Source organism: Amblyraja radiata, chromosome 3 (genome assembly GCF_010909765.2).
Source record: "Amblyraja radiata isolate CabotCenter1 chromosome 3, sAmbRad1.1.pri, whole genome shotgun sequence".
NCBI lineage: Eukaryota > Metazoa > Chordata > Chondrichthyes > Rajiformes > Rajidae > Amblyraja > Amblyraja radiata.
The window spans coordinates 2,527,780-2,552,110 of record NC_045958.1 but is presented as its reverse complement, the minus strand read 5'-3'; the positions used below and the strand labels follow the sequence as shown (position 1 = coordinate 2,552,110).

Here is a 24,331-nt window from a genome sequence, read left to right as displayed (position 1 = left end):
TTAGCCATATTCAGATCATAGATCTAGAAATATGGAATAAATACATAATGAAAACTCATAGTGGAATTAAGACTGCACGCTCACATTAGTATCAAAGTTTAGTTTAGAGATACAGCGCGGAAGCAGGCCCTTCAGCCTACTTAGTCCACGCCGACCAGCGATCCCCGCACACTAATACTATCCTACACATACTAGGGACAATTTACAATTATACCAGGCCAATTAATCTACCAACCTGGATGTCTCAGGGGCGTGGGTGAAAACTGGAGAAAACAGACGCAGGTCACGGGGAGAACGTACAAACTCCGTACAGACAGCACCCGTAGTCAGGATCAAACCCGGGTCTCTGACACTGTAAGGAAGCAACTCTACCACTGCCCCATCATGCTGCCCTTGAAAGGAGCTCAGTATTTTATAACAAAGAGATGCAATATCATACAATTTCAACTGAAACATTGCGCACAGGAATGGAACAGGATATGAAGATTCCATTGAAAGCAACAGATCAGAATGAATGTGCTGGCGTTGACTAAACTGGAACATATTTGACTTCCATTAAGACATTGTTCAGCACATCCAGTAGGTTTCTCCTGTAGCTCAGCTGGCCAGACCAGATGTTACAGTTTCTCCAGCATTTGGTTTTTGCTCAAGATGACAGCATTTGCAGTCCCTTGTGTCTCCTCCCGTAAATCCCATGAAGGATGTAAACTCTGTCTGGCCTCCGTTGCTGAAATCCCATACTCAGACCAGAGAGTGCTATAGTTGCACTCACTCCAAATATTAGACACTAAATGTATAGACAAGAATTGTGTGTGTTGGAATCCCTACCCTAGGTGAACTCATACTGTCAGAAACTAAAACACTGAGTTTTAGGAACAAGTTCAACAGCAGTTGCGTTAGCATTAGTGTCCCAGGCCCAGGTCACAGCCGTGGTATCCAATGAAAGATGTTTTATCTCATGCTTCTTTAACTAGTCTGCTGGAAGAATGGGTCGACTGGGCTTGTATTCACTGGAATTTAGAAGTATGGGAGGAGATCTTATACAAACATATAAAACTCTTAAAGGATTGGACAGGCTTGATGCAGGAGAAATGTTTCCAATGTTGGGGGAGTCCAGAACCAGGGGTCACAGTTTAAGAATAAGGGATAGGCCATTTAGGACTAAGATGAGGAAAAACTTCTTCACCCAGAGAGTTGTGGAATTCTCTGCCGCAGAAGGCAGTGGAGGCAAATTCACTGGATGCTTTCAAGAGAGTTAGATTTAGAGTTAGGAATCAAGGCATATAGGGAAAATGCAGGAACGGGGTACTGATTTTAGATGACCAGCCATGATCATATTGAATGGTGGTGCTGGCTCGAGGGGCCAAATGGCTTACTCGTGCACCTATTTTTCTATGTTTCTATGACATTTATATCACACAGTGGCGCAATAGCGCAGCGGTAGAGTTGCTGCCTTACAGCAACCTACTGGAGTTGCTGCCTTACCCGGGTTCGATCCTGACTACGGGTGCTGTCTGTGTAGAATTTGTACGTTCTCTCTGTGACCTCGTGGGTTTCCTCGGGTGCTCCGGTTTCCTCCCACATTCCAAAGATGTGTAGGTTTGTAGGTTAATTGGCCCTAGTGTTTATCACAAATCAAAATAGGACGTACATGGTAAATGGTAGGGAATTGAAGAATGCAGGTGAACAGAGGGATCTGGGAATAACTGTGCACAGTTCCCTGAAGGTGGAATCTCATGTAGATAGGGTGGTAAAGAAAGCTTTTGGTGTGCTGGCCTATATAAATTAGAGCATTGAGTATAGAAGTTGGGATGTAATGTTAAAATTGTACAAGGCATTGGTGAGGCCAATTCTGGAGTATGGTGTACAATTTTGGTCGCCTAATTATAGGAAGGATGTCAACAAAATAGAGAGAGTACAGAGGAGATTTACTAGAATGTTGCCTGGGTTTCAGCAACTAAGTTACAGAGAAAGGTTGAACAAGTTAGGGCTTTATTCTTTGGAGCGCAGAAGGTTAAGGGGGGACTTGATAGAGGTCTTTAAAATGATGAGAGGGATAGACAGAGTTGACGTGGATAAGCTTTTCCCACTGAGAGTAGGGAAGATTCAAACAAGGGGACATGACTTGAGAATGAAGGGACAGAAGTTTAGGGGTAACATGGGGGGGAACTTCTTTACTCAGAGAGTGGTGGCTGTGTGGAATGAGCTTCCAGTGAAGGTGGTGGAGGCAGGTTCGTTTTTATCATTTAAAAATAAATTGGATAGTTATATGGACGGGAAAGGAATGGAGGGTTATGGTCTGAGCGCAGGTATATGGGACTAGGGGAGAATACGTGTTCGGCACGGACTAGAAGGGTCGAGATGGCCTGTTTCCGTGCTGTAATTGTTATATGGTTATATGGTTAAGGATAGAACTAGTGGTATGGGTGATCGCTGGTCGGCGTGGACTCAAGTGGGTCGAAGGGCCTGTTTCCAGACTGTATCTCTAAACTAAACTAAACTGATCCCACGCCCACCACAATCCCTGTGAGGCTTAACAGACTTCATGGACATCTTTCCATGGGAGAATACTGAGTAAATGGGTTAGCAATAACTTGGGTACAATTTACAAGCCGTCCCTATGCCCCTGTCCCACTTAGGAAACCTGAACGGAAACCTCTGGAGACTTTGTGCCCCACCCAAGGTTTCCGTGCGGTTCCCGGAGGTTTTTGTCAGTCTCCCTACCTGCTTCCACTACCTGCAACCTCCGGCAACCACCTGCAACCTCCGGGAACCGCACGGAAACCTTGGGTGGGGCGCAAAGTCTCCAGAGGTTTCTGTTCAGGTTTCCTAAGTGGGACAGGGGCTTAACATCATATTATCCCTTGGGACCTGTACTGGTGGTCTCCAGCTGAAATATTCTCCTAATGATGCTGTGATCACAATTTAAGGAATTTCACAATGTGTTTTTGTACATCATCTTTTCGCAGCCAGACTTTTGAAATATAGCACTGCTGTTTGAACAAAGCCGACTATTTGCATAGAGTAAGATCACACATTTACCACTGAGATGAGTGACTGGCTGTACCATTCTATTTGTTGCCAGACCAAGTCCCACAGTTTCTTTAAATTACCTGAGTTTGCAGAGAAGTCTTGGTCACACATTATTCAGAAAGATGTTGCCTCTAACAGTGTAGCCTTTGTTCTGAACCGCACTGGAGTGACAGCATAAATGATATACTCACGTCCTTAGGAGAATATAACTTCAGCACAAACTTTTCCCACAAAATGGAAAATTCTTAAACATATATATATATATATAACACCAGAAGACTACATTCAGTATTTGTGCACTTTATAGAGTTTATGAATTCATGCAAGCATGATAACTCTAATTGCTTCCATCACGCTGAAACCAAATCGCCAACTACAATTAACATTGTGCCAATTTGAACAATTGGCCGTAACTATTTATTAACAACCACTGGACAAATTCCATAGCGCTCTGAGTGTAGAATGCAACAATTTCACCTCATAACCGTGTGCAAAGAAATATTGTACCTGCACAATGGCCTTGGTCACATTTATATTCTAATTGTTGAGTTTCTCAGCATTTTAAATGGAATTGCCACAATAATCTTAAAGTAAGAGGTTGACATTCTGCAAAATCAGAGTGTTGCCAATTCCAAATAATATTCAATTAATTGAACCACACAGATATGATAGACTGCCTTAATTATTGCAAAAACAGGATGACTAAAGATTACTTGCCTAGATCTGTTATTGATGGTTGCATCTGTGCAGTTGTGTTAGCAATTAATTTTTCATCGATAGCCACGGGCTTCTGCGGTTCCTTAGGTTCCACTGGGACTGGCGAATCTGTAGCTGATGATGAAACGGCTGAAGATGTTTGGCCTTGCAGAGCCCTTTGTGTAGCCTTAGGGTGTGCAAGCGAAGGCTTAGGGGCTGCAAGCGAAGGCTTAGGGGCTGCCGTCACCAGCTTTGTTCTGGGTGTTGGAGTCGTGAAATATTCGCGATCAATATCCAGTTGTGATACTGTGTCAGATAAATCAACCTCCACGCTGGAAGGAGACAAGGTCTTTGACTCACCAATAATTATAATCTTATCCGCTGTAGTCTCATCAGGGTCGTATTCAATAATAATTGGAGTTGCACTTGTTACTGGCTGCCTAGGTTTCGCTGTGGTTTTAATTTCATGTTCTGCTACCGAGCCACCTGGTTTTAATTTGGCAGAAGGAGCTAGTACTGTTGGCAGTGCTTCAGTCGATGTTACAATGACCTGCGCCTTGGTGGCATCAGCAGTGACGGGCGTTTTGATGTGAATGGGTTGCGACGTCTGAGAGCTCGTCACATTTTTTTCATGTTTGTCTGTGGCTTTCTCTGTCGCACCCGAACCCGGTCTCTGTTCTCCTTCCATAGACGGGGAGACGGCAACTGACTCAGTCTGCAATTTGACAGTCCTTTGTATTTCGAACTCAGGAGTTGAAGTCTCCTCTACTAAGCCAGGGTGAGGGGACATTGCTTTCCCTGGCTCAACCTTTTTATGAGTGTGTATTGTTGATGGGGCTGTTGAATCCAATTCAGTGTGTTGACTGATTACACCGACTTCCTCACTTGTTTGCTCAAGCTGAGTTATTTTAATTGTACCAACCCCTGGTGTTTCCTGATGGCTTACATCTGTTGAGCTTTCCACTGGTGAAAATGTATACTGGACCGTAGCTTTGGGTGTAGCTTTTTGTCCCTCGTAACTAATTAGCACTGGTCCCGCTGTGTGAGTTTTGCTCAGAGCCATAAAACCAGTCGATGACACTTCCTGTGGTGGCGTTATTATTGTGGTAATATAATCTTCACGTTTTGCTTCCGAAGTCTCAATGGCCGCAGTTATTTCGTGCGTGGCATTTCTTCTCTCAACAGTTGTTGGCGATGGGGTCTCAAATGATACCTTTGGACCAAATTCAGAGAAGTGGATTATTTCTTCAGCCTGTTTTGTTTGAGCACTTGGAACTGAAGTAGCTGTGGACGGCACCGTTCCAGTTACACCTACAGATTCATTCAGTGATAACCCACTTGTTAAATCCACTTTGCCATCCAGTTCCACAGATGTCATTTCAGAACCCGAAGCAGCAGCTGTAGGTGCTTCACTGTGCTCTTCCATCGGTTGACTTGGGACGTAACTCACATATTCAGCTTGCTTTTCCTTGGCCTCACCTGCATGACTTACAAAAACTGCTTCGTCGGTATATTCCGTGACGTTTGTCACTGCATCTGGAACAGACTGAGATTCCTGAATCAATCGATGTTCGGTCGTGATCTCCTCCCCGGGTCTGCTTTCCTCATATGCACCGGACTGATATAAATCTTTCGTTGTGGTAACAGGAGCGTGGGATTCCTCCACTGACACAGACATTGTCGACAGGGCTGGTACCCGAACAACATCAGTACGTTTGGTAATGAAATCGTCCACCATGGTACTTTTGTGGGCGTATTCTAGTGATGAGATTTCAACAGTACTTTCTGGTGTGGTAAGTTTGTGATGGAATGTGGGCTGCAAAGTAAACTGCTGAGGTTCATAGGTAACTGAATGAACCGATGATTTTTCAACAAATCTAGTTGACTCGGTATGAACAGCCTTAATCCCTGGTGCTTCAGAATCTCCACTTGATATAATTTCCGAAGTGACAGTTTCTGAATGTGGTTCTGCCTTATCCACCTTGCTGATGTGTGACTCTGAAACAGTAGTTTCTTCAGATTCAACAATATGTGTGTGAGGCACAGATATTGTGGGCTTTACTGTTGCGATAGTGGACGGCGATGTTGCTGGTTTGACTTCAATGAATTCTGGCTCAATTGTCATTCCACTTATACTTCTAGGGGGTAACACTGTATCATCAGTATCATCTACAGTCTTGGATGGGCTGGTTTCAATTCCAATTTCTGTCCAAGTAACATTTTCAATATGCTTGGCATCTTCCTCTACAGATGGGATGGTATCAGCATCAGTGGTTGGTGCAGAGGTGCTTAATGTATCCATCGATACTGCCATCTTCCCACTCACCCTTTCCTTCAGTCCATAAGTATGGTCCAGAGGTAACATAGGGGTCGAGTCTGTTAGAGCAGCTTCAGATACCCCTGAGATTGGTACTATTGGCGATGGAAGGAATTTCCCGTCCTCTTTCACTTTCGTTTTCTCAGTGCTTTCAGTGTGAACTTTCTCCTGCTCTGTCGAGGCTGATTCGTGAATGCTAGCTACCGTAACAATAGCAGGTGCTGTTATTTTCTCCGAATCCTTTTCACGCTCCAGCTCTTGCTCCTCAGCCTCCGGATCAGACACTGAAACATTAGAGGTGAGCACTTCTTCAGTTATTTGTACCTTACCAGTGGTCGATGATGGTAACACTGGCTTAAGGTCCTCGCCCTCCAATATCCTCGTGGTCACTATTGCACGTTCTGTAGTAATTTCCTCCATGTCCCTACCTGCCAGTCTTGTGCTGCTTGTAGGGTGATCTATGATCTGTTGTCCACCAGTCTGAGTGTCTTTTTCTGAGCTTTCTATTCTTATGGTGCTACCACCCACAGGTAATTTCAATTTACTTTCTTCTTCTGTTGTATTATCCGTTTTGCCTGCAAATGTGAACACTGTTCTTGGTTGAAGCTGTCCTTCCTTTTCAGCAGTAGTAGTACTGTCAATGGCTGTGGGTACCCCAGCAGTTGTACTTTGTCCCATTGATATGTGTACCGTGGCTTCACCTCTGGGCCTTGCTGTACTGCTTGGATGCGTACTGTGGCTCGGAGTGGTGCTTGTTCCTCCAGCCTGTTCAGCTTCAGTGAACGCAGCGGGTGGCGCCACCTTCTTGATGGTCAGATTGGCTGTCCTTTCGTGGACGATCCTTGAGCCCCAATTTATTTGCGGATATTTCCTCGCAGGTTTTCCTATGAACAGATAAAAAGAAAATGATGACATTTTTGCCCACAATTTCAGGGAAATAAAAAGATAAGAATTAGGAGCAAAAGGAAGCAACTTGGGCTCTCTACTCAGCGGCGGTGGAAAGCATCTTGTCCAGAAATATTACCATCTGGTTTGGGAATTGCTCTGCCCAGGACAAGAAGGCTCTGCAGAGAGTAGTGCGTTCGGCCGAACGCACTATGGGAACTACACTCGCCCCCCTGCAGGAATTATACATCAGGAGGTGCAACTCCAGAGCCAACAATATCATGGGAGACCCCTTCCACCCCTGCAACGGACTGTTCCAGCTGCTACGGTCAGGCAAACGCCTCCGTTGCCATGCGGTGAGAACGGAGAGGTTGAGAAGGAGCTTCTTCCCAGAGGCCATTCGGACTGTAAACTCCTATCTCACCAGAGACTAACTTTACTGAACCTCTCTACTGCTTTTTTTTAAATTGCTGTTATTTTCCCTTTTTCCTTCCACCCACAATATTTAATATGAAAAAGAATATGTGATTCTGTTCCATTCTATTTGTAGTTTGTTTGGTTGTTTGTTTGTTTGTCTTTTTGCACAAAGTCCGCGAGCATTGCCACTTTTCATTTCACTGCACATCACGTATGTGTATGTGACGAATAAACTTGACTTGACTCTAACCAGCTCCGCCATTTCATAAAATCATTGCAGATCTGATTGTAACCTCAACCTTTCGTCTTATCTTTCATCTCAATATGTAGCTTAGTTTAGAGATACAGCACGGAAACAGGCCCTTCGGCCCACTGAGTCCATGCCAGCGATAGGCATCCACTTGCACCATCCCACACACTAGGAGCAATTTACCATTTTTACTGAAGCCAATTAACCTACAAACCTGAATGTCTTTGGAATGTGGGAGGAAACTGAAGAACCTGTAGAAAACCCACTTGGTCACAGGGAGAACGTACAAACTCTGTACAGACAGCATCCGTAATCTGGATCGAACCCGGGTCTCTGGTTATTTCAGGCTACAACTATACCGCTGCACATCAAGATAATATCTACTTCAGACTTAAATATATTCAAAGACTTGATTTCCATTCCCCTTTGAGAAAGAGAGTTCAAAGGACTCATGATCCCCTGAGAGGGAACCTTTTGCTGCTTCTCAGTTTTAAATGGATAAACCTTATTTTTAAACATTGATGCCTCTTCCAGATTCTCTCCAAGAGGAAATAACCTCTTCACATCCATCCTGCCAAGATCCTTCAAGATGTTATGTTTCAATCAAGTCCTCTCTCTCTCACTCTTCGAAACTCTGGTGAATACAATCCTGGCCTGTCTATTCTTTCCTCACGGGTCAACCCGCCCATTCCAGATCAAGTAACCGTTCTCTCACCATCTCCAACACATTAAAAAGGGAGAGCAATACTGAACACAATATTGTATTTCACACAGGGATAAATGACATTGTTCAAATTTCACACAAGAAATTGGGTATCCAGGATCCTATGTACCTGAGTGAAAATACTGCCACATTTAATGTTGTTAAATCACCCTCCCTTCTCAGGCTTTTTCAAAATTATTATAGGATTAGATATATAAATTTCCTGCCTAAAATGAAATCAATACATTTTGGACAAGTAGTATATATTCATGGTTGCTCACTCCGCGGTAACCTGGGATCAAAATCAAATGATTGTAAGTCAGACCTGTGTGTATTTCTAGTCATTTCTAAGTATGCTATAACAATATATGGGGACAGAAATGTCTTCACTAGTGGTTAATGAGTACCATGGTATCCGTTGGCCATTGCACTTCTCTTCCATTGACTTCACTGGTGCTAAGGTGGGCGGCGCGACCGATGTCGCAGCGGCCTCTGCAGTCTGTCTGTGTATTTTTTATTTTTTTGTCCTGTTGAGGGTTTAGTTTGTAATGGGTTTTTAAATGTGTATGTGTGGGGGGTGGGGGGTGGGTGGGGGAAACTTTTAAATCTCTTCCCTGCATGGAGACCCGACCTTTTCCCTGTCGGGTCTCCGTTGCCGTTGGGGCCTAGCGTCGTGGAGCGGCCTCCAACCGGAGCGACCTGGGGGCTCAAGTCACGGAGCCTGTGGAGCTGGGGAGCTGCGGACCTACATCCGTGGAGCTAACCAGCTTCGGAGCGTGGAGAGCTGCGGCGGCGAGCTGCTGCGACCCGACTCCGGTGGATGGTGACACCGGGAGCTCACGGGTCCCCGGTGGGAGACTGCTTTGCGGGGCACCGGCAACGGCGACTTCTCCCGCCCGAATTGCGGGGTTGAGAGTGACCTGGACGGGGGCCTTACAACGCCCAGCGTGGCTGTAAATTGCCGCGGACTTGCTAGCGCCCGCCGGGGGCTCCAACATCAAGACCCGGGGCAGGGCCCTACATCGCCCGGCGTGGCTTTGAGTGGCCGCGGACTTGCTAGCGCCTGCCGGGGGCTTTGACCTTGACTTCGGGAGGGGGATGGAGAGCAGGGGAGAGACAAGTCTTTGCCTTCCATCACAGTGAGGAGGAGACTCACTGTGGTGGATGTTTATGTAAATTGAATTGTGTTGGTGTGTGTCTTGGTTCTTTTTTTGTATGGCTGCAGAAACCAAATTTCGTTTGAACCTCATGTGAGGTTCAAATGACAAATAAAAGGTATTGTATTGTATTGTATTGTAAATGTATTGTGAGCTGCAGGCATTATCAAGTTCAAGTGAGTTTATTGTCATGTGTCCCTGTATAGGACAATGAAAGTCTTGCTTTGCTTAAGCACACAGAAAATAGTAGGCATTTACTACAAAACAGATAAATGTGTCCATATACCGTGATATAAATATATACACACATGAATAAATAAACTGATAAAGTGCAAATAACAGAAAGTGGTTATTAATAATCAGAGTTTTGTCCGAGCCAGGTTTAATAGCCTGATGGCTGTGGGGAAGTAGCTATTCCTGAACCTGGTTGTTGCAGTCTTCAGGCTCCTGTACCTTCTACCTGAAGGTAGCAGGGAGATGAGTGTGTGGCCAGGATGGTGTGGGTCTTTGATGATACTGCCAGCCTTTTTGAGGCAGCGACTGCGATAAATCCCCTCGATGGAAGGAAGGTCAGAGCCGATGATGGACTGGGCAGTGTTTACTACTTTTTGTAGTCTTTTCCTCTCCAGGGCGCTCAAATTGCCGAACCAAGCCACGATGCAATACCCTCAATACTGTATGTTAGCATGTAACCATACATGAATTTCTATCCCAGATTTTTTGTTAATGCAATTAACTAGATTATCCCCAAATCATATTGGAACAATGGGTGATATTTGGAACAATGGGTGATGTTTGAAAACCCCGCCTCCACGATATTTAAAAAACGGATTCCATACTGTATGTCAATGTTTCTGAAGATAGTTTATCTTCACTGAAGACCTATTCTACCAAGAGGCCCATTATATAGCTCTATTGTCTTCACGATCTCTTAATGGCGTGAATAATAATCTTCAACCCCATTTGAAGACCAGGATGATAACAACCCAAGTTCTGACCATAAGAAATATTTTATTGAAGGTAACATGGTAAAAGCCAAAGACATTCAAAGTAAAATTGATCACAAGCGCTGTAATTTGAAAGCTTGGGCCATGAAGAAGAATGGTTCTGAAGGTGATTTTCACTTGAAAAATCACAGTGCATTAAAACGTTACCAGTGTTGGACAGCAAAGTAATGTTTGCATTGTGTTTTCAGATGAAAATATCCAGATGAATCGTGTGATAATTTATGAGATAATCATGTTTTTTTTGTTTTTTTTCGAAGTTCTTGAAGAGGCCCATAAAGCCGAGATTTTCCCATTTTCTTTTATATTTAAACCTTCCATTTCCTGATTTCTTAGACCGGCTCCAAAACTACAGAAACCTATAATTCAAATCAGACAAGGCAGCCTTTGGCACAGAAATTGTATTCAGGCCCGTCAAAATGATTCATTCATTAAATAAATAAACATGTTGTATATTTTCCTAACATTAAATTGGGAATGACATCATACATAGGTGCTAAATTGGGATGGTTGCTCTTTATTTTCTCAGTTTACTTCTGATGTTTTGCTTACACCCTTCTAAAGGGGGTGGTTTCCATGTGCACATTTCAGGCAACCACAGCCCCAGCAGGATATCAGCAGCTACTTATGACACTTCTACTGGCAAAATAGTCATATATTAGCAGGCTGAAAAGGTACCAGGACTTGCCAGTTTGTAAGACATGCTTTATATACACTCATTTCTCCTTCTCATTCAGAACAGTGGCTTATTCAGGAGTATTCTGCAATCAGAAGACCCATAGCACTCAGAAAACCTCGCAGAGCCAGAGAACGGGGTCCGACCCTGACCTCGGGTGCTCTCTGTGTGGAGTTTGCACGTTCTCCCTGTGAGTTTCCTCCCACGTCCCAAGAACATACAGGTTTGGTAGGTAGACAAAATTGCTGGAGAAACTCAGTGGGTGAGGCAGCATCTATGGAGCGAAGGAAATAGGCAACGTTTCGGGCCGAAACCCTTCTTCAGACTGATGCAGGAAGAAGAAAGGAAGAGGAGGAGCCAGAGGGCTGAGGGAGAGCTGAGACAGGATCTCCCTGTGGCTCAGCACTTCAACTCCCCCCTCCCATTCCGACCTTTCTGTCCTGGATCTCCTCCATGGCCAGAGTGAGCACCACTGGAAACTGGAGGAGCAGCACCTCATATTCCGCTTGGGCAGCCTGCACCCCGGTGGCTTGAACATTGACTTCTCCAATTTCCGGTAGCCCTTGCTGTCTCCTCCCCTTCTCAGCTCTCGTACCGTACCCGCTGAGTTTCTCCAGCAATTTTGTCTACCTTCGATTTTCCAGCATCTGCAGTTCCTTCTTGAACATAGTTTGGTAGGTTCATTCGCCACTGTAAATTGTCCCTAATGTGTGGGGAGTAGATGAGAAAGCGGGATAACATAGAACTAGTGTGGACAGGCGATCGATGGTCAGCATGGGCTGAAGGACCTGCTTCCATCTTGTATCTCCAAACCAAAAATGTGGGAGATTTATTTGGCTGCTGGGCGCACATGCACAAACTTGTACATTCATTAAAACCTAATGAGAAGTGGCCGGTTAGGCCACGTGGAATTTTCACATGTCCACCATTAAACATCAGGGCTTGTGGCGAGCAGCTGCTCACTCAGTGAGTGCAGCTGGAGAAATCCTGAGCCTGCAACGCAACGCTTTCTCTCCCATTCTCCCTACCAATGTCCTATCTGCACCATCAACATCCAACCTAGAAAACATGCCCTTTGTGTTTCCTTCCAGCCACTCTCAAACCAGAGGCAAATTTGTTGTCCTCATTGTTTTCAGAATGTTCTACTCCAACATCTTGAATCCATCCAGCGTGGAAACAGGCCCTCGACACACTCCAACATCGATCAGCCCCTACCCTAGTTCTATGTTGTACCATTTTCGTATCCTAGATCCGAGATACTAGGGACAATTTACAGAAGCCAGTTAACCTACAAACCTTTGAATGTGGGTGGAAACCGGAGCACCTGAAGTAAACCCACGTGGTTACTGGGAGAATGGACAAACTGCATATAGACAGCATCTGAGGTCAGGATCGAACCAGGATCTCTGGCTCTGTGAGGCAGCAGTTGTACCACTGCGCCACCCTCAATGTTTAATAACAACTAAGGGTTGCCTTACCTTTCTCGATTTTATTAGTCATTCATCCTGACAAATGCAGAGAGTAGATGGATTTTAAATAGAATGACAAACTTAGCATGGGAACAGCTTAATTTAGAACAAGCTCAGTATAGTCTGTGCTACATATTCAGTGTTTAAAATGCTGCTTTAACCTATATTTGGGACCTCACTAATTGGACCAGATTGTCTATTTTAAATTTAGCACACCAATTATAGAACAGGTCTTATCTACATTCCCAAAGTCCTTCAGGTGACCCTAAAAAATCATTGCAAATAAGATAGTGATTTTAAATTAGTTCGGAATTATATTTATTTAGTGCATCAGTCAAATGCTAAAAGTGATGAATCAATTAAATTATGTGAGGGGGAGCGGGGGGTGGGGGAGAGGGAGGGGGTGGGGGAGAGGGAGGGGCGGAGGGCAGAGGGAGGGGGAGGGGCAGAGGGAGGGGGAGCGGGGGCAGAGGGAGGGGGAGGGGGAGCGGGGGCAGAGGGAGGGGGAGGGGGAGGGGCAGAGGGAGGGGGCGAGGGCAGAGGGAGGGGGAGGGGCAGAGGGAGGGGGAGCGGGGGCAGAGGGAGCGGGGGCAGAGGGAAGGGGAGGGGCAGAGGGAGGGTAAGTATTTTTTTAAGTTATACGGCTTTTTTTGCCATTTATATATTTGGATGCCATTGAGATGCTACCTGTAACAGGCTAGCGTTACAGTAACAAGGGAAAGCAGCTTTGCCATATACATGGTTTTGGGTGTGAAAATCCCCCAGAAATCAGACAGAAAGTGTGAGTTCATTTCCACGAGGCAGTCTGGGAATTTTTTTACTTTCATTTTGATTTTTTGTCACGAGTACCGAGCCAACAGAGGCACTAACTGCAATCAGATGTCTGTGAGTGAAACACTTCTGGAAGAGATCTTGTGTCCTTGTGCTGCAGCTAAAATGACTGGAAAATCATGTGCAGATTGTGTCCAAATTTCCAGTGTTCCTGAGGTGTGTGGGGATGGAGTCGGCATGAAAACAGCACATTAATCCAGCTCTCCATTGCTACAATGATTCAGAGGTCCACTCACCTGACATGGGAATGACGTAAAAGCTCTTACTCATCACATACACTTTAAACGGTTATGTTTCCAATACCATGATTAATAATAACTTCCTAACTAAAACTGTCCGTTTGCAACTCTGCAAATCCTTGACATTTACAGTTAACTCCCGTTCTACCTTAGAAGGAGATTCAGTGGAATCATCCAGAAATTAAATGGCTGGGAACCAGGTATCATAGAAACATAGAAAATAGGTGCAGGAGGAGGCCATTCGGCCCTTCGAGCCAGCACCGCCATTCATCGCAATCATGGCTGATCGTCCCCTATCAATAACCCGTGCCTGCCTTCTCCCCATATCCCTTGACTCCACTAGCCTCTAGAGCTCTATCTAACTCTCTCTTAAATCCAACAGTGATTTGGCCTCCACTGCCCTCTGTGGCAGGGAATTCCACAAATTCACAACTCTCTGGGTGAAAACTTTTTTTCTCACCTCAGTCTTAAATGGCCTCCCCTTTATTCTAAGACTGTGGCCCCTGGTTCTGGACTCGCCCAACATTGGGAACATTTTTCCTGCATCTAGCTTGTCCAGTCCTTTTATAATTTTATATGTTTCTATAAGATCCTCCCTCATCCTTCTAAACTCCAATGAATACAAGCCTAGTCTTTTCATTCTTTCCTCATATGACAGTCCCGCCATCCCAGGGATCAATCTCGTGAACCTACGCTGCACTCCCTCAATCACAAGGATGTCCTTCCTCAAATTAGGAGACCAAAACTGTACACAATACTCCAGATGTGGTCTCACCAGAGCCCTATACAACTGCAGAAGAACCTCTTTACTCCTATACTGAAATCCTCTTGTTATGAAGGCCAACATTCCATTCGCTTTTTTGCCGCCAAAGTGGATAACCTCACATTTATCTATATTATACTGCATCTGCCACACATCTGCCCACTCACTCAACCTGTCCAGGTCACCCTGCAACCTCCTAACATCCTCTTCACAGTTCACACTGCCAACCAGCTTTGTGTCATCCGCAAACTTGCTAGTGTTGTTCCTAATTCTCTCTTCCAAATCATTAATATATATGGTAAACAGTTGCGGCCCCAACACTGAGCTTGAGGCACTCCACTCGCCACTGCCTGCCATTCTGAAAAGGACCCGTTCACTCCTACTCTGTTCTGCAAACCAATTTTCTATCCGTCAACACCCTACTCCCAATACCATGTGCTCTAATTTTAGTCACCAGTCTCCCGTGCGGGACCTTATCAAAAGCTTTCTGAAAGTCTAGATACACTACATCCACTGGCTCCCCTTCATCCATATCAGTTTAGTTTAGTTTCGTTTAGTTTAGAGATTTAGGACAGAAACAGGCCTTTCGGCCCACCGAGTTCATACCGACTGGTAATATTCTGAGGTTCTTTAAGATGCCGGTAAGGCCTCATTTGGAATAGTGTGAGCAATTTTGGGCACCATATCTGAGGAAGGATGCGCTGGCTCCAGAGAAGGTCCAGAGGAGGTTTACAAGAATCATCCCAGGAATGAGTGGGTTAACCTATGATGAGCGTTTGTCGGCACTGGGCCTGTACTCGCTGGAGTTTAGAATAATGAGGGGGATCTCATTGAAACATACAGAATAGTGAGAGGCTTGGATAGAGTGATGTTGAGAGGATGTTTCCACTAGTGGGAGAGTCTAGGACAGAGGTCATAGCCTCAGAATTAAAGGATGTTCTTTTAGGAAGATGAGGAGAAATATTTTTAGTCAGAGGGTGGTGAATCTGTGGAATTCTAAGCCACAGAAGGCTGTGGAGGCCAAGTCAGTGGATATCTTTATAGCAGAGATATAGATAGATTCTTGATTAGTACGGGTATCTGAGGTTATGAGGAGAAGGCAGGAGAAAGGGGTTAGGAGGGAGAGATGGATCAGCCATAATTGAATGGCAGAGTAGACTTGATGGGCCGAATGGCCTAATTCTATCCTATCACACGACCTTATGACCTCATGCACTAACACTATCCTACACTCAAGGGACAATTTACAAATTGTAAGAACGTACAAACTCCGTACAGTCAGCACCCATAGTCAGGATTGAACCCTGGTCTCTGGCACTTCAAGGCTGCAGCTCTACCACTGCTCCACTGTACTGCCTCATATTCTGCATCCTGACCTTGACCGAGATCATTTGAGTCTTTGTGACGGTGTGGGTAGGGCTTCACCCTTGCGTTCAAAAGGCTCACCAAGATCAGAGAGTTTGTGCGCTGAAGATTTTCAAAAGGGGCCGTGGTTAAAAAGGTGGAAGTTTGTTCCAGGAAGGGTTCATGGGAAGAAGAAAGCGCCCGAGTCTACATATCCGAGGGCTGTTTTAACACAGACTCTACCACCCTAACCACTAACTCAGCAAATAGACATGGAAATCTCTGGGGGAGATGCTAGCTGCATTTCGTTGTCTCTGTACTGTACACTGCACAATGACAATAAAGTTTGAATCTCAATCTGAAAATGGACCCCAAAAGGCCCCCCAAGTGATATCTTGGCCACTGCCTGACCCAGGCAAGTAATGAGCCCGGGTTCAGGCAGAGACAGTCAGCATATTGTCCATGCATTTAGGGGGCTGCTACCGTTACCATTTTGCTCCAAATACATTTCCACATAAACCCCACTGACACGGTGTCACCACAAGATATCCAGGGACACGGAAAAGTATAGAAGCCACTTAAACATTTAGTCAGAAATAGGTGGTGAAGTAATCTGATGATGCTGGCACTTGGAATCCATGAGATATGCTGGAGTGTGGGAACAGTCAGAGTGTATATGTTGCACAGCTGTGTAACAGGTTTGTTATGGCGATGGCATCAAACAATGAATCCTGTAGGATTCTTACTCATCTACATGGAAAGCCACGTAAATAGCTTTTCTCTATGCGTTTTATAGGTCAATCTCCAGCTTTTGTTGCTCATTTCTAGATACAGCTGCTATTCATTAGCTTAGTTCCCCACCCCCATTCAGCGTATCCTCAATGGTGTCTTCTAGTAGCAGTCAGTGATGTAAGACGTGAGACAGATTTTCCCAATAAAAACCAACAAATCTATTAACTCTCCACATCTAATCATCTCAACACATCTGTTTACCGGATAAGCCATTTTGTGTTTTCTTATAATTTTTCATTTATCAAACTGAGACTTACTTTCTTTCTTTCATTTAAAAAAAAATGTGGCTCTGGCAAATACACACCAGTTCGTATGGGTCCGAATGTCTAGTTTTTTTATGCAGTCAGGAATTTTTTTTCCATAGTCAGACTATATTTATTGAGTGCAATTTTCTGACAAATTCATTAAGAAGCTTACACAGCGCAAGCTTTGTGTCAATTAAAAATAAAGTTGCCTTAATCCAGAGTCACCAGGAAGTATTCGGTAAGAAATGAGATATATTTGGGCACATTTATTTTAAGAATACGGCTCTCACTTTCCTGTTATAAAGGCCTTGAATCCATACTTGAGTAGCAATCCTGTGGAAGACACATTATTACTCTTGAAACCTGATGGCTTTCCAGCTGAACAAGCTGTCAATAAATACACTTTACAACTCCAAGCTTCAGGAATTGATGCTAAGGAATGCACCCAAGTGAGATGCTGCCACACATGAGGCAGGCTATAATACAAGGCCATCTCACCCATCACATCTTTTGTATTAACCAAATGTATTACAAAATATTAAAGAAGATGATACAAAGTATGACCAGCAAGCTATATTTTGGAACAATGCTGCCTGGAAGTCTGCCCTTACACTTCCCAAAGTAAACTGAGTGTATTGTGATTCTATTACAAGATAAACAAATATGCTGTAATAAAAGTACTAGAAGTGTGAAAATGCACACTTCCAGATTCAGGGATAGTTTCTTCCCAGCTGTTACCAGGCAACTGTACCATCCTGCCAACAACTAGAGGGCAGTCCAAGGCTACTATATACCTCATTGGAGACCCTCGGACTATCTTTAATCGGACTTTGCTGGACTTTATCTTGCACTAAACATTAATCACGTTATTTCCTTTATCATGTATCTGTACACTGCGGATGGCTCGGTTGTATCATATATTGTCTTTCCGCTGACTAGTCAGCATGTAACAAAAGCTTTTCACCTGAAGTACCTTATGATGGTTCTCGACCCAAAGCATCACCCATCTCTTCTCTCCAGAGATGCTGTCTGTCCCGCTGAGATATTTTTAAGGCAGAGAGAGAGATAAGATTCTTGATTCGTAAGGGTGTCAGGGGTTATGGGGAGAAGGCAGGAGAGTGGGGTTAGGAGGGAGAAATAGATCAGCCATGATTGAATGGCAGAGTAGACTTGAAGGACCAATTGGCCCGATTCTGCTCTATTACTTATGACCTGATGACCTTATGTATTTGACTATCAAATGACTATTAAAGACCAAATATCTTTCCACAGCCTATCAATGAAAATTAAGGGGATACGAAATAGAAGCAAAAGTAGGAGAACGCTCTGTGTAGGACCTTATTGAAAGCCATTTGAAATTCAAATAAACCACACCTACTAGTTCTCCCTTTGTCATTCTATGGGCCACATCCTCAAGAAACTCCAGCTGATTGGTCAAGGACTTGCGCAAAGTCTTTTTTTTTTAATTAATTTTCACCGACAGTTAAATATGAATTCTATTTCAGAAATCTATGTAGAATATGCTCTTGTCTAAAATTCTTAAGGGGTTAGACAGGCTAGAGGCAGGAAGATTGTTCCCGATATTGGGGAAGTCCAGGACAAGGGGTCACAGTTTAAGGATAAGGGGGAAATCATTTAGGACCGAGATGAGGAAAACATTTTTCACACAGATAGTGGTGAATCTGTGGAATTCTCTGCCACAGAAGGTAGTTGAGGCCAGTTCATTGGCTATATTTAAGAGGGAGTTAGATGTGGCCCTCGTGGCTAAAGGGATCAGGGGGTATGGAGAGAAGGCAGGTACATGATACTGAGTTGGATGATCAGCCATGATCATATTGAATGGCGGTGTACGCTCAAAGGGCCGAATAGCCTACTCCTGCACCTATTTTCTATCTTTTTATGTTTCTATGTCTCTTATTTTTTTCCCCTGTTATTTTCTGGTTTTATATTATAGCATTTTCTTTACTACTGATGACAGCCTAAGAGATGTTTAAGAAGGAACTGCAGATGCTGGAAAATCGAAGGTATACCAAAATGCTGGAGAAACTCAATGGGTGAGGCAGCATCTACGGAGCAAAGATAGATGCTTCGCTCCATAGATGCTGCCTCACCCTCTGAGTTTCTCCAGCATTTTGGTCTACAGCCTAAGAGATCTTCTGTCCGTTCCTTGATGAATCTGTTGGGACTTTCTTGAGGATGTGACCACGTGAATAGGTAAGGGACAACTAGTGGATGTAGTATTTTCTCTCCGTTATTTCTTGAATAGTGAGGTCACATTCACTACTTTCCATTCCATATCAACAATGCCAGAATCCATAGAATGTTTCGGGATGATAAACAAAGCATCCATTATCTCCATAGCCCCCTCTTCAGAACTATGTGATCCAAGTTGTAACATCCTGTAAAATTTAGCACTGTTTATTGTTATCAATTTCTCTGGAATATTATTTGATTACTATCTTTATAAAAGGACTGGACAAGCTGGATGCAGGAAAAATGTTCCCGATGTTGGGCGAGTCCAGAACCAGGGGCCACAGTCTTAGAATAAAGGGGAGGTCATTTAAGACTGAGGTGAGAAAAAACTTTTTTCCCAGAGAGTTGTGAATTTATGGAATTCCCTGCCACAGAGGGCAGTGGAGGCCAAGTCACTGGATGTATTTAAGAGAGAGTTAGATAGAGCTCTAGGGGCTAGTGGAGTCAAGGGATATGGGGAGAAGGCAGGCACGGGTTATTGATTGGGGACGATCAGCCGTGATCACAATGAATGGCGGTGCTGGCTCGAAGGGCCGAATGGCCTCCTTCTGCACCTATTTCCTATGTTTCTATCTACTTTATTTTAGTTCCTCTTCCTCACTAAACGGGTTCTCTATTATATCAGACAGGATTTTGTGTGTTTTCTTCCATGAACACAGACACAGTGTAATTGTTTAATTAATCTGCCATTTCCTTATTCCACCTTATAAATTCACCCATCTCTCTCCATAGGGAGCTCACATTTCTCCTCATTGGTCTTCACGTCTGTTCTTTCGCTATATTCTATCTTGCCTTTGCTCTCGTGCTCTACCTTGCCCTTTCTATCAATCTCTTGGTCCTCCTTTGCCATGTTCTAAAACATTAATATGTAGAGGGGGAGCAATATCTCATATGAAGATCAGAGGCCTTAGTTTTATCATGTCAGGGCAATGTTGAGCGCCTCCTTGTGGGTAATCACAGAGCAGCCCATAAAATGGCCAGTGTCCTCCTCCCTCAGCCAATATGGGAGATTGAAGAAAAATACAAGAACATATTGTTCGAAAATAATTCTCAGTTAACGATATAAAAGCTTCTTAAAAACAAATGATGTAATTGCTCGACAGAATGTAGAGGCACAAGTCTGAGTCAACGATACAGAGATATATTAAAGAAAAATGATCTACTTCTGAATAACAGGACGAACATGTGTTCCACAGACGTTGGTCTGAGTCCCAGTACCTGCCTACTTGAAAGGGTTTATTGGAAATATGCTTTTATGTTCTAATTCAACAATCCTAACTTTACATGAAAGTAGATCAACCATGTTGATTTATGGCAGCAAGAGATAAAAACAAATTGGATTTTCACTTCCTCTTTTTTTCCTCTTCCCAAAGAATCCAGAAGTGACAAAACGACAAATATAACTCTAGTCACAGGAACCTGGTGTGCAAATTCCCCAAAATTCCCATCCGTTCAGGACCATGAACATGAGGAAACTACTTCAAGCTCCAACGACTGATACTGTAAATATCATCCTGTGCTAGGCATTCGCATCAAGTTTCACAAACAGAGAGTGGTGAATCTCTGGAACTCTCTGCCACAGAGGGTAGTTGAGGCCAGTTCATTGGCTATATTTAAGAGGGAGTTAGATGTGCCCCTTGTGGCTAAAGGGATCAGGGGGCATGGAGAGAAGGCAGGTACGGGATACTGAGTTGGATGATCAGCCATGATCATATTGAATGGCGGTGCAGGCTCGAAGGGCTGAATGGCCTACTCCTGCACCTATTTTCTATGTATCTGTGTATCTATGTAAACCCTTTAGTATGTGCTGAAAGAAATGTCTGTTGTGTTGTCCCTGCTCAAAAGCTATGCATCTTTGTGTATTTGCTTGGAGCCTTAAGTCAGAAGAGGAGAATGAGAAGAATCAGTCCAGTCCAACTCTGTTCTAATCTGATCTCTATGAATGATAAAAGTATGCTTTCCAGCATATTCTGTCTGCGCTGGCTCTTTATAAGAGTTCACCCATTATTCCAATTCTCCTGCCCTTTCCCCATTGTCCTGCAACTCTCTCTCCTTTCATAGTTTCTTCTGGCTGGAATTACTGTATCTTCTACATCCCTTAAAGCTGAGCAATCCAAACCATAACTCACTGATTCAATACATTGGTCTCACTATTTTTTGAATTTATTTTCAAGAATATGGCCACTCTTTCTTGTCCATCCTTATCTGCCCTTAACTGTCGCCTTGAGGGCCTGGTGTAATCCATTAATAAATGGAAATCTACTGGATAGAGAAAGAGTTATAAGACTGAGGCCCAGCAAGAAGAAAATAATTTCAAAATCAGGATGTGGATGATAGGGAGGAGAATGGCCCCAAAGCAGAAGCATCCACGTCGCGGGGCTGGAAACTGGAAGTGTCCTGAGCTAATTCTGCTACCACCATCATCTATTGTGACAGGTGATGGCTCCCACTGATTGTTCATCCTTCGTCATTTTCAGGACGAACGATGACAGCGAGGCCAACATTTGTAACAAGATGACCACGAAAAGAAGAAAAGGGGAGGAGAATTATTAGGTAACCGTTAGAGCATTTCTGATACCATTACCCTTGTCATTCTTGATCATTCAGGTTGCAAGTTTGGCTTGGTATCAGAGAACCCTTGAGAAGATTATCCTGTACATACCCTTAACATTGATGGTGATGAGTGTTTAACATAGTTAAATGTCTAATAAATGAGTTATATTTAAAGGCTGGTTCAGTTTCATTTCAGTTGTGACACTCAGGATGAGTGATGGCAGATTCAACACTTATTGGATAAGATATTAGGTTAGATCCCAACTGGAGAAGATGAACATCTGGAACTCTTGGCTTGAATGTCCCTAGATCATTGTCAACCTATATTGGAATGGTATCTGGGCACTGCTGTGTAGATGCCAGGCTTTAGACTTTAGAGATACATTGCAGAAACAGACCCTTTGGCCCACTAAGTACACACTGCCCATTGATCACCCTGTACACAAGCAATATCCTACACACTAGGGACAATTTAACCAAAGCCAATTAACCTAGAAACCTGCATGTCTTTGGAGTGTGGGAGGAAACCGAACCACCTGAACCATCTGAAGAAAGCCCACGCAGGTCACAGGGAGAACTCTGTACAGACAGTACCCGTAGTCAGGATCGAACCCGGGTCAAGTCTACCGCTGTGCAACTGTGCCCCCCCAACTATTACTATCCAACTAAATATCAATGGGAATGAAAACTCTAATAATCAGTGAATGCAGCAGGCAGTGAAGAAAGCAAATGGAATGTTGGCCTTCATAACAAGAGGATTTCAGTATAGGAGTAAAGAGGTTCTTCTGCAGTTGTATAGGGCTCTGGTGAGACCACATCCAGAGTATTGTGTACAGTTTTGGTCTCCTAATTTGAGGAAGGACATCCTTGTGATCGAGGCAGTGCAGCGTAGGTTCACAAGATTGATCCCTGGGACTGTCATATGAAGAAAGATTGAAAAGACTAGGCTTGTATTCACTGGAGTTTAGAAGGATGAGGGAGGATCTTATAGAAACATATAAAATTATAAAAGGACTGGACAAGCTAGATGCAGGAAAAATTTTCCCAATGTTGGGCAAGTCCAGAACCAGGGGCCACAGTCTTAGAATAAAGGGGAGGCCATTTAAGACTGAGGTGAGAAAAAACTTTTTCACCCAGAGAGTTGTGAATTTGTGGAATTCCCTGCCACAGTGAAGGCCAAATCACTGGATGGATTTAAGAGAGAGTTATATAGAGCTCTAGAGGCTAGTGGAGTCAAGGGATATGGGGAGAAGGCAGGCACGGGTTATTGATTGGGGACGATCAGCCATGATTGCGATGAATGCTGGCTCAAAGGGCCGAATGGCCTCCTCCTGCACCTATTTTCTATGTTTCTATGTAACGCAGATAATAATTTCTAAACTTACAATGAAAGGGAAATCCTTGAAGATGATTGGCCCAAGAGACCCAATGGCCTACTCCTGCTCAAATTCGTCTTTGTTTTAATGATTGAATGCTTTAAATCTGAACCTAGGATTGTTCTCCTCAAAGTGAAAAAAGATTATGAGATTTGGTAAGGAGAAGGAAATTTAGTTGAATTCGATAGCGCAATTAAGAGAAAATGTTTCCAGTGGCAGAAGAGGGAATAACATGAGGACACGGATTTCAGGGGATTAAGGTTTTGTTATCTGGAATGAACCATCTGAAAGAAATGTGGGAGCAGATGAGCAGTAAGTTTTAAAGAGTTTTGGATTCCAGCTGCAACTAATGGAGAACTAATGGCAAGGGTTACTTCAACTAATAGCTCCATCAGAGCTACTCATGGATTATAGTTCTAATGGCCTCCTTCTGTTCCCTTGATTTCAGGATTTTGAACTCAGATTTAATTGGAATTCACAAGTTCACAAGTTATAGGAATAGAATTAGGCCATTCGGCCCATCGAGTCCATTTCACCATTCAATCATGGCTGATCTCTGCCTCCTAATCCTATTTTTTTTTTCGGCTGGCAACCGGAAGGTAGCCGGTTCGAATCCCGCTTGGGAGTGCATACTGTCGTTGTGTCCTTGGGAAAGACACTTCACCCACCTTTGCCTGTGTGTGAATGTGTGTGAATGTGTGTGAGTGATTGGTGGTGGTCGGAGGGGCCGTAGGCGCAGCCACGCTTCCATCTGTCTGCCCCAGGGCAGCTGTGGCTACAGAAGTAGCTTACCACCACCGAGTGTGACTGAGGAGTGAATGAATAATGCGATGTAAAGCGCCTTGAGTATTAGAAAGGCGCTATATAAATCCCATCCATTATTATTCATTATTATAACCCTTGACACCCGTTCTAATCAAGAATTTGTCTATCTCTGCCTTAAAAATATCCACTGACTTGGCCTCCACAGCCCTCTGTGGCAAAGAGTTCCACAGATTAGAAACATAGAAACATAGAAATTAGGTGCAGGAGTAGGCCATTCGGCCCTCCGAGCCTGCACCGCCATTCAATATGATCATGGCTGATCATCCAACTCAGTATCCCGTACCTGCCTTCTCACCATACCCTCTGATCCCCTTAGCCACAAGGGCCACATCTAACTCCCTCTTAAATATAGCCAATGAACTGCGCTCGACTACCCTCTGTGGCAGGGAGTTCCAGAGATTCACCACTCTCTGTGTGAAAAAAGTTCTTCTCATCTCGGTTTTAAAGGATTTCCCCCTTATCCTTAAGCTGTGACCCCTTGTCCTGGACTTCCCCAACATCGG

General features: G+C 44.0%; 1 protein-coding gene across 1 annotated transcript in view; it reads right to left on the bottom strand.

The window, feature by feature from the left end:
* The window catches only part of LOC116970737 (versican core protein-like), a 153,303-nt gene that overhangs the window by 80,933 nt on the left and 48,039 nt on the right, over window positions 1-24,331 (bottom strand). Inside the window, exon 7 of the mRNA XM_033017213.1 lies at window positions 3,751-6,930. Coding sequence (XP_032873104.1) covers window positions 3,751-6,930 — 3,180 coding nt within the window. The remainder of the gene's footprint in view (window positions 1-3,750; window positions 6,931-24,331) is intronic.